General features: G+C 40.3%; 1 protein-coding gene across 1 annotated transcript; it reads left to right on the plus strand.

Moving 5' to 3' along the window:
* The first annotated feature begins 1,156 nt into the window (after positions 1–1,156).
* On the plus strand, positions 1,157–14,993 carry LOC104370974 (protein-glutamine gamma-glutamyltransferase 5). The gene is made up of 13 exons (XM_009982393.2): positions 1,157–1,319; positions 3,670–3,849; positions 4,159–4,401; positions 5,362–5,480; positions 5,963–6,091; positions 6,329–6,506; positions 7,446–7,578; positions 8,598–8,701; positions 8,806–9,048; positions 10,452–10,778; positions 11,691–11,848; positions 12,161–12,294; positions 13,271–14,993. The coding sequence occupies exons 1-13, from the start codon at positions 1,157–1,159 to the stop codon at positions 14,991–14,993; spliced, it is 3,834 nt and encodes a 1,277-aa protein (XP_009980695.2).
* The last annotated feature ends 883 nt before the right edge of the window (positions 14,994–15,876 follow it).

Genomic DNA, 15,876 nt, shown 5'->3' on the forward strand with positions numbered 1-15,876 from the left:
ATTTAGATTTAACTTTTTTCTTGTCTGCCCACTGAATAGCCAAATATTTACGAATTTCAAATATGAACACACTGAATATTATGTTCACTTTCATATGCATGAGTCATATAGCTATTTTAACCACTCTCTTCCAAACCCACTGTCGATGTTCTGATTTTTTTCTTTGCTTTAATTTCTGTGAAGTTATTTCACAATACTTGAGTTGTTAAGTTATGCTTACCAAGTTATTTCACTATTAGTTGAGCTGTTTCATTCTATGAGTTCTTAAAGCACTGTCTAGAATCCAGACACATGAAACAGCTTCATTCTTGTTTTGGCAGAGGAAATTTCAATCCATCTCGCCCATTTGCAGGCTGATGTCCTCATCACTGAGTGAGCAGAGAGAACATTGTTGTCGTTGTTTTATTTTATTAAATATGCCTGGAATTTAAATAAAAGAATACACTTTTGTGTCAAAATATTTAAATGTTTTCTTTTCACAGAAATTATTGGAAAAATCTCAAATTATTTTCATAATTTTAAAGGAAATGAGGTGGAATAAACTAAAAAGCTGCAAAACTGGTTGTATGCTAGAACATAAATACATACAAATTATAAATAAATTCTAAAATTTTTAGATTAAATTTTACTTTCAACTTCAAAAGCATTTAATGCATTGCCTCTGTTTATTTTACAGTTTAGCTGGGAAAATTTGTAACTGTTTGTTTTACTCTGACCTCCACTTGGAGTGCTATGCAGACATCCTGTAAGCTGGCATGTCTGCTTATTTTATAACAAAAATGTCCACTGGTCATCATATTCAGAAAGTCTAAATTCAGCTTAAGTCTAGTGTTCTTCATTGTTTTCCTGTAGGTGATAGAAGATGTCTAGCTGGAAGGGAACAGTAAGTGCTGGGATTTATGGGAACTTTACATGGCTAAAAATAATGGCTTAGCTGAAATGTGTTTAGATTCATCCTGGCCTTAAAATGTTTTTGAGACATAGCAAGTTGTGGGACATTGGGAGTACTATGCTATAGGTGAGGTACCAAGATGTCTCCCTCCCTTCAGCCCCAGGACTCTCCCTAATAATGCTGGAAGTTAAAATGAATCATTTATGAGCATCAGGAGACACATGGGTGGGGCCTCTTTGTAAGCTAGTATTTTGTTGACGCAATATGTGTGACAGCTTTTTAGTTCTGAATATAAATGTTACTGAGAGTAATTTGGGTTGGTTCGCAGAGGAGATCAGCCAGACCTTGCAGTGCAGCTTGCTGAGGAGCAGGTACCTACACCAGTACTGTGCTTCAGATTCTAGTACATGTAGAAGAAAAATGGAAGGTGAGTGTCTTGAAACTTTACTATCTCTTGACTCAGTACTGAGGCGGAAATAATTAAACCATCAGGTGTAAGGACAAAAAAAAAAAATTGTACATATTGCTATGTGGAATAGAGTCATCTATGGTTTAGATTTTATTTGTAGACTTAGGGAGAAAGAAAAAAAAAACTTTTGAAAAAAAACCCTTTCCTTTTAGGAAGGAAAAAGAGGGCTACAGAGGAGAACTGATGAAACAACAGCCAATTCTGAGAATAAGAAAAAACATGGAAAAGCACACATTTTTTTTCCAGCATAAACTATGAAGTACCAGTTTTCAATATTCTCATGCTACAAGCAATTATTTCACAGTGAGCAGCTGAAGTATTCTCTCTGGAATAAAGGCAAAATGTAAATTGATAGAGAAAACTCAGTGACTGGTATTGGAGGTCAGGTTTCTGCCAGAGAGAGAAAACCAGTAAGACATGTGAAATTGTTTAGCTTAACCTTTAGTATTTTCTCTGCGCTGCCTTTGCTCAAGAAGGCAGTTGTTAGCTCCTTTGTGATCCAGTTGTGATAACTAACTCTGATAAGCAAACTGTGGGCTGTCTTTAGGGAACTTCCCTGGGAAACATGTAATATCTCAACTCCCTGATATTCTGGTTCAGCTGGATTAATGAGTGGATAAAGCGTAGTTGTCTTGGTTTATAAACACCTCCAGAGGACGGGCGAGGATCTATCAGGTTCTTTCAGTGTTCTTGACCACAGGAATTTGTCATGTGTGCTATAAGTGCTTCTAATCCTTTCTGTTCAACCAGAACACTTTGCATTATGGTTGACAACTGTCATTAAGGGATGAGATTTTCAGTTCAATTCTGCTGCTCTTTCTTGTCAGCAGGTATGATGCATTCATGAGTAATAATGATGTAATGCATTGCCATATTTTTTGGTTATTGTTGATAGTGTGCATGTTTTTAACATGGGTAACGCCCAGGTCTCTATTTATCTACTGATCTTTGCAGAAGAGCTGAATGACCAATTCAAATTTAAATGGCTAGATGAAAAATGAAATTATTTTGATTCAAGGAAACAAATCAGAAAAAGCTGCTTTTTTTTTTTTCCTATCCACCCTTCCCTCCCAATTCCTTTCAATTCCTTCAGAATGTGATCCTGTGAAACTCCACTCATTTGTGTTAAAAGTGTCTCGGTCCCATGAGCTTAGCTGTGAGTGTCCTTTTATGTGGATACATTCTTTGCTCGGGATAAGAAAAATTAGTTTCCCCTAAATACCAACTCTGTATTCAACTCAGTGCCTATATAAGTTGGAAAAGTTGCATTGTTTGGTTGTTCTGCAGGCTTAGCAGGACCAAACTTAACCCTTTAGAATTAAAATAACACACAAGACTTTGTAGTTCAGTAAGCCCAATTTCTAAAACTGCTGAGAATCTGTGGCTCCCATTGTCTTCAATTAGAGTGAAGCACTTTTGAAAATAAAAAGTTGTATGCAAATAAGTAAAAAAAAAGTGTTGCCACCCATCCTTCTGGCACCAGGATCATAATTATTCCTATGAAATGGCTGATATCCAAGCAGGATGCCTAAGGGGAATCAGCCAAGACTTTTGTCAAGCTAATCATAGCACTTGGGATAGATTGTCAGCATTTTTTTAAGTGTCACAATTTGTGAATATTTCCTTTTCCATTAAGTTCCTCAAAGATGTCTGCAGACCTTTTATGACTCTGAGAAATGCAGATTGAGACATTTGCATGCATATTTAACAGTATTTACAATTCTGGGGGGCTATTTATTCGTATCTATTTTTTTCATGACTCATTTGGAGTGCCACTTAAGCTTTCAAACACCTACATTTGTTATCAAATCTCTTATTTATTCAGTTTACTTTATTATTTTATTACTCATACAAAAACCAACTCTCAACTGATAGCATGTGCAAGACGTTGGCTGTCTAGCTGTGGCTGAAAAGTGTGTAGACAGCGTGTTGTAATACAGAGAGAATATTACAATTCAAAATCAATTTTTCAAGTAGAGATACTAATATCATCCCCTGGCATCAGGTATTTATAAAGCAAGAAGGCACTATATAAAAGATGTGAAACTTGAAGCACAGCTTTATAAAGCAGTGTTATACAAGATTCCACCTGGAAGCTAGGGAAATGGTGAACTTTTAAGAATACTTTTATGCATATATGTCTCAATCTCAGTGTTGCTGAATTTTGAACGAACTCTTGAATTAATTTTTTGAAACAATTCTCTCTGTCTTTCATCATTATCTTCTCTTTCCTGTAATCTTGACTTCAGCCAATGATGAGGATGCAATTATCTGTTTTTTTCCATTTGTTCTTTTCTACATCCTGCAGTCATTGAGCTGGGAGAAGTCGACCTGAACTGTCCTTCCAACTGCCAGATTCATAATACTCGCTTCTTTGGAACTGACAGACAGATAATAAGGAGAGGGCAAGCCTTCAGCTTTTATGCTCGCTTCCAAAATCGAGAATGGGATGATTCGATGGACCAGGCCATTTTCACCGTGGAGACAGGTAGTCACTCCCAAACTCTGTTCCGTCTTTCCCAGTCCTTTGCTGTTAAGTAGTGTTTCCCATAGTCTTCAGTGACAAATAGTATCTTGTATCTACTCATCCATTTTTTATGCCAAGAGACTTCCTTCCCCTAACTCGGGCAGTTATGCTAACATGTAAAGTTTTCTCACTTCTTCTACAGAATTGACAAGTGAAAAAGCGATCCACCCTTGGGAGCTTTGCGTTGCAAATGATGGCTAAGCAAATTACTTGCCTTTTACATGTGCTTTGTTTAGTCTGATTGAAGTTGTTATTTATTTTCCTGAAAAGGCCTCAGACCCTGTGAATCAAATGAGACGAAATGTAGCTTCCCAATGGGCAGATGTCTAGATCAAACCTGCTGGAGTGCTTCCTACAAAATTCATCAGCCAAAATGCATCAATATCAGCGTGTTTCCTCCCTCCAATGCCTGCATCGGCCGTTATATTCTCAATATGCAAATCACATCTTGTGGTCACACATATCAGCGCTGTCTTGGAGATTTTTATGTCCTATTTAACCCTTGGTGTGCAGGTAAGAACTCTAGTGATGATCAGATAGTCTTAAGAAAAACGTTAGTCATGAGTGAAAATGTTGAACATATTTATTACTTACCTACCAGCTAAGGGATGGAGTCACAGAAATCATGAGAAACAGGGAAGATTTTGTTTTTGTTTTTGTTTTTTCCTGCAAGTTCAAGACTGTCTCAAGCCAGTGTTTTGATTTGGTTTGTTGATGGCAGTAGGGATGTAGTGTAATTCCACCCCCTCAGCCCACCCCCTTTTACAGTGGCTTGACAGGGCAAGAAAGAATGGGCACAAAGTGAAACTCTGAACATCAGGAAACGCTTTTTTACTGTGAAGGTGATTGAGCACTGGCACAGGTTACCCAGAGAGGTTGTGGAGTCTTCCACCTTGGAGATATTCAAAAATCATCTGGACATGGTCTTGGGTAATCGGATCCAGTTGTCTCCTTGAGCAAGGGGATTGAACTAAATGACCTTCAGGCATCCCTTTCAACCTCAACCATTTTGTGATTCTGTGAATTCTGTGGTATCATCATGAAATAATATATTACAAATACAAATGAAATCCTGTAGATCTGGTTCTGGAAGCAAGCAATTCTGGAGTCTGTAGGACCTTGCCAAAATCATTACATGGCAAATATTAACATTGTTCTTTTGATTTGATCAAAATCAGATATCCAACTCTAAGTCACAATGTTTGACTCCTGGAACAGCTTAGTGTGAAGATAAATTTCAAGTTCTGTAATTCAGATGTATTACAGCAGGGAGAGACTTTTTATAAAGATAATATCTAACTTTAAGTAGGAATGAGTTGCCTGTGAATGTTTAAAGAGCCCACACTCTTGAACGTGTTTAAAAGTATAAATCAAAAACAGGTAGGAAAATAAAGAGGGATCCAGTGAAGTAAGAGATACAGAAGTGCAAGAAATGTACATATTGTCTCACTGACAGCTCTGCATCTTTTCCAGATGACCCTGTATATATGGACAATCAGATCCATAGAGAAGAATATGTTCTGAATGAGCATGGGATACTGTATGAAGGAGTTTACAAGCATATTACCTCTCGACCATGGCACTTTGGACAGGTACTTTCTGAAGACTTGTTCAGAAGTAGATGTCATCCATATATGGATAAATGAAGTGTTATTGATATTTTTTTCAGAAATGCAAGCAATGTTACTGAGTGCAAAAGGCTTTTAGGACCAGTGCAGACTATGCATGCACAGAACAAAATGTTTGAGATGCTCACTGCAGTCTAAACAACTGGAAGGAAGTTTTCTGTAGTACAATTAAGGAAATTGCAGAATGTTCTCAGAAAAGGTGAAACAAAATGTTATGTTTCTGAAGGAAAATTATTCCGTTGTCAAACATAAGCAAAAATCACATGTTTTTCCCTTTGGTTTTCCTTCAGACAGGTAGACAAAACCATGCAGCCACTAGGAGCTGTGTTTGATTTTTAAAAAAAAAAGAAAAAAAAAGAGGAGGAGAGAGGGCAGCTCGTATACATGAAAAAAACTTTACCAATGTCAGAATATCATGATGCCTCTGTTAACTTCTGTTTCCTCAGTTTGAAGATGGGATTCTGGATATCTGCTTGAAGATTCTAGACATGGGTGCGAGTTACCATCATGGCTCTGATCGTGACCATTGTTGGCGCAATGATCCTGTGCATGTCAGCATGGTGGTAAATCACATGGTAAGGCCTTTAGTGGTGTGTGACCTCTGAATAGACAGGATAACACTTAATTGTATTATAGAAGGACAAATTGCACTGTAGTCTAACACAGTATGAGTAGCAGGGAAAATCTCTTCTGTGCTCAAATTCATAGGAAAACTAACTTGTAACACTAATCTCTGAAGATTTTATGATGTGCTTAGGATGTGAACACATGGTCAGCTATTTGAAAAGGTTGTTTGTCTTTTCTCTTTCTAGATAAGCAGCCATACCACTAGCAGTATCATGAAGATTCCAGAAAACAATGATTACCTGAAAGGAACAAAACCATTTTCCTGGAATGGAAGCGTCCCTATTCTTCAGCAGTGGTACAACGGCAGATGCAAACCAGTCAGATATGGGTACTGTGGGTCTCTTGCTTCAGTCATGTGCACAGGTATGTTATTTCAGTCTGCCCTTACCCAGTTGTCCAAAAAGGAAGAGAGAAAACCAGGATCAAAAACCTCTGACCTTAAAAATTACTGGAAGAATATTACTCCTAAGCATTTTACTAGAAAAGAAATGGAGTATTTTTCTCTTGTTATGGCATGACTCCTAACATAGTTTTAATCATCAACCTATTGCTTTCCTATACAGCATGAAGAGCAAGGAAAAAAGCAGTACTGTCTTTTCTGTGACCTTTATACCATGCAGCTATCAATACTGTAGCATTTGTTAAAACACAAGTGCATCATCAGGGAGCCAAAATTTATCCTTTGGGTGAAGTTTGAAGGATGAGAAAAAATGCTGTTATGAACATGCTAGAAGACCTCTAGCAATGTCTCGTCCAAAATATAAAAGCAGCAGGCTACTATATATTCTCTTACTGCAAGGATGAGATAATAGTGAACTAAACTATTTAATTTAGTTTATTAGACAAAAAATCTGAGTTCCAACTTCATACCATTTATTTACTGAACCTGCTTCTACATTGAAGAAAATTAAATTGATATTCTGTAGATGAATCTGTATGTACTACACTCTGTTTACAAAAAAAGGCAGTGTTTTATTAATTCAGGATCAGGATCATTATTTCTGAACTTATAAGAGATCTAGTTTTGGGTTGTTTTTTTTTGTTGTTGTTAGATATTTTTTAGTTGTTTGTTGTGGGTTTTTTTAAAGCTAGAAGATTAACAGCCATTCCTTTCTGATAGACTCTTTTCAGAGTTTAAAGAAGTTTTGAAGACAGAATCACTGCATTCCAAATATTGCCTCCTGTCTATTGTGTTTATATAATTGCAAAGTAGAATATAGGAAAATTATTTATAAAATAAGTGAAGGATTTGCTTGATTAATTACTACTTTTAATGACTCATGAATATTTTTTTCATTACAGTGATGAGATGTTTGGGAATTCCAAGCCGTGTTGTCACTAACTTCTGTTTTCCATGCTCAATTGAGAATCCCCTTGGTATCAATGAGATCTTTGACTGTACTGGAAAAAACCTGTGTGGTAAAGACAAGCTATGGTAAATAAGAAATAAACAAGCTCTTTTAATTTTTGTCAAAAATTAAAAGATAGAAAGACTAGTGTATATCCAGCAGATCAGCGTGTATCTTTCATTGGTATGGCAAAGCTGTTCAGTTTCCTAACCATGCATTTAAAAAATACAAAATTATTGAAGAGGCAGTCTGTTCAATCTATATTTTCCAAAAAAACAACCCACTTGTGAGAATTGATGCTACCTGCTTATCCTTCTCAGTCGAAAGAATAAGGCCATCAATCTTAGTAGCTGTAAAAATATTAAGTAGATAAAAAAATGCAAGGGGAAATTTATCACAAATTAGGACTATTATCTTCAGTCATGATCACTTAGGTGATGATTATGCTGTCTTCCTGAGGTTCCTTATCATGGATTGCTTCATTCTTGTAAATCTTTCAATTCATGTTCATATGACTATGACATTATCACTCATCATAGCAGAATTGCATGTTTTCGCCCTTGGCCTGTATGTTCATAGTTTCACTGCATCAGAATTTTGTTTGTATCCCAGTCTCATCTACGAGAGCTTTTAGTGAATTTTCTGCCCTTTCACATGTCAAAAAGATGAGGTTAAACTGAAATACTAAGGGAATAAGGATCTTATTTTAGCACAAAAGACTTAGGGGTTTAATCTTTGTTAAGCCATTAAAAAGACAACTAAGACAGGATGTGATTTTCATCTAAAGAACCAAGGGAAAAATATTAGGAAAAGAAACTACTTAAAAGAACTGTGTTGGCAAATTACCAACTTAAAAAAAAAAAAAAGAGCTGTAAGATGACTGTTTTACAAACAAGTTTGCAGGGTCCTGGAACAAATTTGCAGTCTGAGTGATATAAAGCAAACCAAATAATTCCTGTCTCCAAACATCATTAATAGTGTTAACACATAGAGATTCTTCAGTTGATTAAAAGGGTACCTCTGACATGATTTTCTTCCATTGTGTAAGGCATTGAACTTTATGATCCAAGAGATGCCTTTAATCTCATATTCCTGCATCCTACAGGCGATATCACTGTTGGAATGAATCTTGGATGGCTCGCAGAGACCTAAATCAATGCTGTGGTGATTGGCAGTGTCTCGATCCAACACCTTTGGAAACGGGCAGAGGTAGCTGTTTACTACAACTGTAATTGTTTTCCATAGCTTATCTTGCTGAGTTTGTCTACTACTCAAGTTAAAACCTATTATAACATTTTCATTATCTGGCTTAGGTTCAGCTTGCAGCGGTCCTACATGGGTTCGAAGCATCAGAGAAGGGGAACTGGACTTGGACTATGATGGTCATCATATGTTTTCTCGAGTAAATTCAAACTATGTTGGCTGGCTTTCCCAAAACAATGCCAAAAAATCAAAATTTTTCTGCGATGCTTGGCCATGTGGACAACATCTAATTACCAAGCGCGTTGGCAGTGAGCAATTCGAAGATATCACTGGGGCTTACAAGTATGAACTAGGTATGATGAAAAGTCATTAAATGGTTTAGAGGAAACTTTAAATGCTAATCGTATAAAATTATCGAGGTAATCTGTGTTAAAATGAGCAGAACAATCGGAAGTTGTCTTCTCTTGGAGAGAGAGAAAGATGCCTTTCTGTTCAAAGATCTTGATTCTTAAACTTCTAAATGTATTTAGATGATTTAAACAAAGCACACAATAATTAAAACTATTTAGGATGGGATAGGATAGGATATTTCAGTTGGAAGGGACCTACTACAATCATCTAGTCCAGCTGTCTGACCGCTTCAGGGCTGACCAAAAGTTAAAGCGTATTATTACGGGCATTGTCCAAATGCCTCTTTTTAAGGCACTGACAGGCCTGGGACATTGACCACTTCTCTTGGAAGCCTGTTCCAGTGTTTGACCACCCTCTTGGTAAAGAAATATTTCCTAATGTCCAGTCTAAACCTCCCCTGATGCCGCTTTGAGCCATTTCCATGTGCCCTGTCACTGGATCCCAGGGGAGAAGAGATCAGCACCTCCCTCTCCACTTCTGCTCCTCAGGAAGCTGTAGAGAGCAATGAGGTCCCCCCTCAGCCTCCTTTTCTCCAAACTAAACAAAGGCCTTAGCCACTCCTCACAGGACATACCTTCCAGCCATTTTAATACCACTATTCGTACGTATGTTTTGGTCTCAGCTGTACAGTAGTTTAAAGTATTAGCAGACTTTAGATAATCTAAAAACCCCTAAATTCTTTTAAACCCAGGATTAACTTCTTACTTGTTGCTTCTTGTTCCAGGTCTATCAGAAAATATACTTAATAAATTAATGTATTATTAGGGTATTCTACTGTTCTTACTTTGGGCTACTGATTACTGATTTTCACCTTCCACTGGTAGAGAGAAGTTTAACGAGCAAAATTGCCTTAAAGGAATGAAGAGTGGATCACAGTTGATTGTAAAATTGCAAGTTCTGTTTGTTTTGGGGTTTTTTTGGGTTGTTTTTTTCTTTTTTTTAACAGGAACAAAAGGGAAAACAATTGACAGTTTCTTTGTTTGAATGGTGCGTTTTGCCTTTTGAGAGACATGGTAGCATTTAGTATTCACCCTAACCCTTATGAACAGTTATATTTTGAGTTTTGCACTAAATATAAATTCTGAGATTTACATGACCATTTTTAAATTTAAATGCGAAAAGTAAAATAATTTTTTGAATGTTTTTTTTTCTGAGATAATTATTTTATTCTATACATTCGTACTACTGTGTCTTGTGTTTCATTATCTGGTGGATTTGTTGTACACCAAACCACCACATTAGGTTTCAGGAAGGAGGATGAAGAAATGTAATTATCTTTATTATTTGTGTAGCTATGACTTCTTGTGCCTCCAGCAGATTCATTATCATATATCTTCTTCAACAGGTTCTGTGAAAAACAAAGAAGCCTATTACAGGGCTTACAGAAGAATTCACCCAGGGTACTGCAATGCTTCCAACTGTCATATTGAGAGAGAGTTATCAGCTCTGAAAAACCCATTTTTGAGTGACTCTGGTGTTAATATGAGGCTAAAGATGGCCAACTGCCCAATGTACGGTGAAGATGTCCAACTGCACTGGCTGCTTGAAAATTTGCGTAGTGAAAACAAAAACCTAAAGTTTAATTTGAGTGCACAAATAATAACGTATAGTGGTTGCCCAATGGATCAGTTCTGGAAAGACAGTGTGAATGTTACATTGGGTCCGAGGGAAGGTAAGAGGGTGAATTTGTCTAATGCCCTTCTATCTACTGTTCTCAGGAGATACTTTGCTTTTTAGGATTAGTGGAAACTTCCTAGTAGTGGTGGGAAGTGAAAGGAATACAATGTCAAATATTGACAGCTGAATTCACTTTAGGGTAATCACTCAAAAATCAAAGCAGTGTTAATACTGCATGTATAGTGACAGGTAATTCATAGTCTTTGCTTAATGTCTCAAGGCTTAGAAAGCTGATGATCATTTAAAAACTTGTTTCTGTTAAAAACTGAATTCTAGATTCTCTATTCAATACAGAGATAAAATTACAGCTGTTTATCAGAAAAGCAATTTATTTCCTTTGGCCAGAAGATATTATCTAGTGTAAGACACTCGATTTGAGCACTGAAGTCATTATTTCCAAATATACCATATGCTGGGAAGTGCAAAGGTGTATCAGAGCATAAACACTCATTTTGATGGTTAATATCTTTTTCCGGAAGAAAAATTATCCCTTTAATTAAAACATATTATTATAAGACAAAATTTCTTACCTGATATTTACATTTTGTGTTCCTAAGCTTTAATTTGCCTACATTTGAATTATTGCTTTAAGAATTACATTGGAATAAAAGTCTCCAAATTTTGACGACGATGACTACTACTACTACTACTACTACTACTACTACTAAACTAATCTCCTTGTAAATGCAGTGGTAAAGGTATATTAACTGAAAAGTGTGAAGCTCTTTGTTGAAGAGAACAATGTATCACCCTAAGCCAGGAAAAATCGTATCTGTTTTCAAAAATGCTGTGATAACTTGATGTTTAATTAAGCCATTGTAAGTGCCAGTGACACTTTAGGACAAAAGAAAGTGAAAATACTAGCCAAAAAACCAGAAAAAATAATTAAAATAAATTTGTTTTACAGTGAAAAAAATTCCGCTATGTATATCATATAGTCAATATGGACCTTATCTCTGTGATCACAACATTATGAAAGTAGTTGCTGTCTCAGACCCAGAGTGTGGAGAAGTTCTAATGGTGAGCAGGGATATCGTGATCAACAGACCACCTGTTATTGTGAAGGTAAAGAACTCTAAACATGATATTTATGATCTAAGAAACAGACGTAAGAATTCTCATTGGCCACCTCCTAGGTACAATGCCAATAAACTTGAAATTCTTTTTTCTTTTCTTTTATTGTATTTTTATTTTAGCAAGATCAGTGTGATTTTAAATGTATAACAGTTAGAGTGATGTATAGAGATCATACAAGTAAACTAGAAAGAAACGTGTATGAATAATTTTTTTTCCTTTTTTCTCCCCCTTACATTTATTTCACTGATAATTTTGTAAGGGTTACAAAACATAAAATTTGTTTGTTTATTTTCTGACTAGCTACTGAGCCAGCCCAGACTGAAAGTACCATGTACTGCAGAGATCTCCTTCTGCAATCCTCTCCAGGAAGATATGAAGAACTGCGTAATGACGTTAGAAGGCTGTGGTTTGTTCAAAGAGCCGATGACCATTGAGTAAGATAATCAATTATTTAAATGGGGACAATATTGGGGGTTGACTAAGTTGTGATAGATCTGAGCAGGTTTTGAGGAAGACAATCAAAACAATAGTTTTGATACTTCTGGTATTTAGAACCTGAACAAGGCTTTTTGCCCTTTATTGATTTGAGACTCCACTAAAAGCCTCACTGCTCTTGAAACTGATGGATCATGTAAAGCTTGCGAGGTATACTGCTGCTTTGTTTTTCTCAAGATTTAATTTAAGTGTGTGTTTCAAATTTCTGTCTGAAAGTGAATGCACTCTTTTCTTCACAAGAAATTCTAGCTTGGTCCCCAAGCCCTTATAATCCTATTGAGTTTTTAATAGAATTCCTCTAAATATTCATGAACTGGCACCACATACGTGAACAATTAGAAAATGACAGTGAGAAATAGCAATATGCATTCTAAGCTCATAACACGTTAATCATAGGAAGCTGGAAACTTCCAGGATGCTATAACATCCTAGGAAATGTGTCTATTCATTAATATGCATAGCTCTTCTTCATGACAAGAACTGACAGAAGTATGACTAGTTTTTAGGGGAAGCAATAAGGAATTGTTCTCATTGAATAATGATGAACTTGATTCTACAAAGCATCCCAATCCAACTTAGACTACTGGAAATGGGAAGCAGTAACTGTATCTTTGAGGCAGAAGGGTGCTACATTTTTTCAAGAATTTAAGAGGGTATCATGAATGAGTTTCCAGGTCCAATTACGGAATTGACTGGAGGTTTCCCAAACCTCCTTTTGGGACAGAAGTTGTTACCATGCTTTTCACGACAGTATGTTTTTTGGGGAAGGAAGGCAAGAATAGCAAAGTTGTCACAGCAGGTTGTCTCTGAAAACATGTCATAGGAAATCAAACCTAATTGTGTGTGCTCATCTTGTAGTGCTTCAGGTCTCTGAGCTACCCCGGGGTCCTAATTCTTTTGCTTCTCTTGGTCCAGTTTGGGAACGCTGGCATCTAACCAACAGGCACGGACCATTGTGGAGTTCACACCTTACAGGCTTGGCAGCCACCGGCTCCTGGCCAACTTTGGATGCCACAAGTTTGCCTACTGCAAGGGATGCACCAAGGCTGAAGTGTGTTGCTCCACAGGCCAGAACGGCACCCTGCCCGTCAGCCAGAACGGCACCCTGCCCGTCAGCCAGAACGGGTCATTCCCAGTGTGTGAGAACGGCTCCCTCCACATGAACGGCTCTGGACCCGCCCCTGTGGCAGACCCTGCGTTCAACTCCATGTGTGAATATATATGTATCCCAGTATGCAACCCCAACTGCGGTGCAGGGGGCCAGCCTGTGTACGACTTTGTGTACCTCCCTGCGGGCCATCCCTTATGCAACTCCATCTGCAATCAAGGCTTCAATCCAAGCATCAATCCTGGTTTTGACCTGGGATGCGATCCTGGCTTCCGTGTCATATGCGAGACAGTGCCTCCTGCTACCTGTGCCCCGATGCCTCCGTCCGTGTATGGCTCCATGCCTGCCCCGACATCCAACCCGGCGTGTCCCCCTATGCCTCATGTGGTGTTCGAGACGGGTCCTGCTCCCGCGCACCAGCCCGGAGGCGGAGGGGGGGCAGTGCCCTACTCTGTCTCTGTCCCTGCGAATAACGCGGTGAGTGCCCTGCTGACCCACTTAATGGCTGGCTCCGGTCCCACTGTGGCTACCCAGGCAGTGCCTACCCACATGTCTGCTCCACCATCCCACCCCGTGTGCTCGCCGGTAGCCCACCCTATTGGCAGTCCCATGCCGACATCGGCTCCTGTTTCAGTGCCTGCCGCCTCCATCTCGCACATCGTCTGCGGCTCCGCGCCCTCTCCCGCCGCTCAGCCTCCGTGCGGCCCGATGGCCACCCTGCCCTCCCAGCCCCTGAGCGCCCCGGTAGCCCACGGCGTGTGCTCCCCGGGCCCCTGCCCAGCCGCGTCCCCGGTGCCCTGCTCCGGCACCCGGAGCGCCACGCCAGCAGGGCTGCCGCTGGGCAGCGCCCCGGCCGCCCGCTCGCTGTCCTCGCCGGCCCCCCGCCCCGTCGGGCCCCCGGCCGCCCACTCGCTGTGCTCGCCAGCCCCCCGCCCTGTCGGCCCCCCCGCAGCCCACTCGCTGTGCTCCCCCGCCGCCGTGCCGCTGGGCACCGCGGCGGGCCGCTCCGCCGGCTCGCCCGCCGCTTGCCCCGAGGACTCGTCGGCGCCCTGCCTCCCGTGCCCCCCGTCCCCGCGTCCCCCGGCGGCTGCCACGGCCCGCTCCCTCTGCGCCCCCTCCTCTCGCTCCGTCTCCCGGCTCGTGGGCACCCCGGGGTCTCGCTCGGTGTGTGGCCCTCAGTGGGGTCCCTCCTGTGACACCACCGCTCGCTCGGGCTCTCCCTCCGCGTGGGCTCCCGCCTCCCGCTCGGCGTGGAGCCTCACGGGGCGCTCGGGCTACTCCCCCTTGTCCCGCACCGCCTACGGCACGCTCACACGCCCTCCGTACAGCTCCCTGACCCGTTCCTCCTACAACACCTTGTCCCGCTCCGCCTACACCACCTTACCCCGCTCCACCTCTCCTTCTGCTTACGCCACCCTGCCCCGCTCCGGGTCACGCCTCTCCGGCAGCCCCCTGACCCACACGGGGTCTCGCACACCCTGGAGCTCCGGGAGGAGCACTCTCACCTACTTCAAACGGAAATACCTGTAATGGAGAGTAACCTGGGGAAAAGCCAAAGCCAGCGAATTAAAGTCCATGCACAGATGCTTTGAAAGAGGTTAGAAATAGGGTGATGGAGAGCAGCGTGTGTAGTCCTGGCTATTTGTCCACGCATTTGAGATGTGCCCGAAAGCAGACTGCTAGCCCGCTGCTGAGGGATGCATTTGATGTAATACTCACGTGTCCTGAGATACGGGACGGTGGAAGCGACAAATGAACGTGCTCCCCGTGGAGCCGTCGTGGCTCTAGTTGCACAGTGCAGGTAATTGGACTTACTTGCTCGGCCAAGCTATTTTATAAATGATGTGCTTTCACTCTCTTTTCTGTTGATTTCTTGCAATGTGTATTTCTCAGATCTCCCTGAGCTAAAGCATCTCTCTCCCTGCATGACAAAGCAAATCTCTCTCCCTGCATGACATGTGCTGTCCTTGGGATGTTGCAAGGAGGTGGCAGTAGGCCTGCCTTGTGTCTCGCCTGACAGACATTGGGCCCTGAGACCTGGTATTGTTGTAGCTCAGGTCACTTCTGCATGCACTTGCATTTCCTTAGTTATGAGGCAATGAAAATTGTGGAGGTCATGGAGTAACTAAATTGTTACAAATCAGCTGAAGAGTTTGAAAAAAAAAAACCAAGCACTTATAATAAATTTGGTATTACTACTCTTGATGTATTATAGTTCCACTATCAGAAATCCAAAAGTTGGACTAGAAAGGCCACAAGACTCGATGAGCGATTAATATCCATTTATTTGCTTTCACAACTGAATGTTTTTCATGTATCATATTCCTAAATTTTTCTCATATATATAATTTCATGGGAAAAGCTCTAATCGCAAGGCTGTGCCTTTTTGATTCAATATAGCTAGGAAACTTTC

The sequence above is a fragment of the Tauraco erythrolophus genome, chromosome 3 (assembly GCF_009769465.1).
Source record: "Tauraco erythrolophus isolate bTauEry1 chromosome 3, bTauEry1.pri, whole genome shotgun sequence".
NCBI lineage: Eukaryota > Metazoa > Chordata > Aves > Musophagiformes > Musophagidae > Tauraco > Tauraco erythrolophus.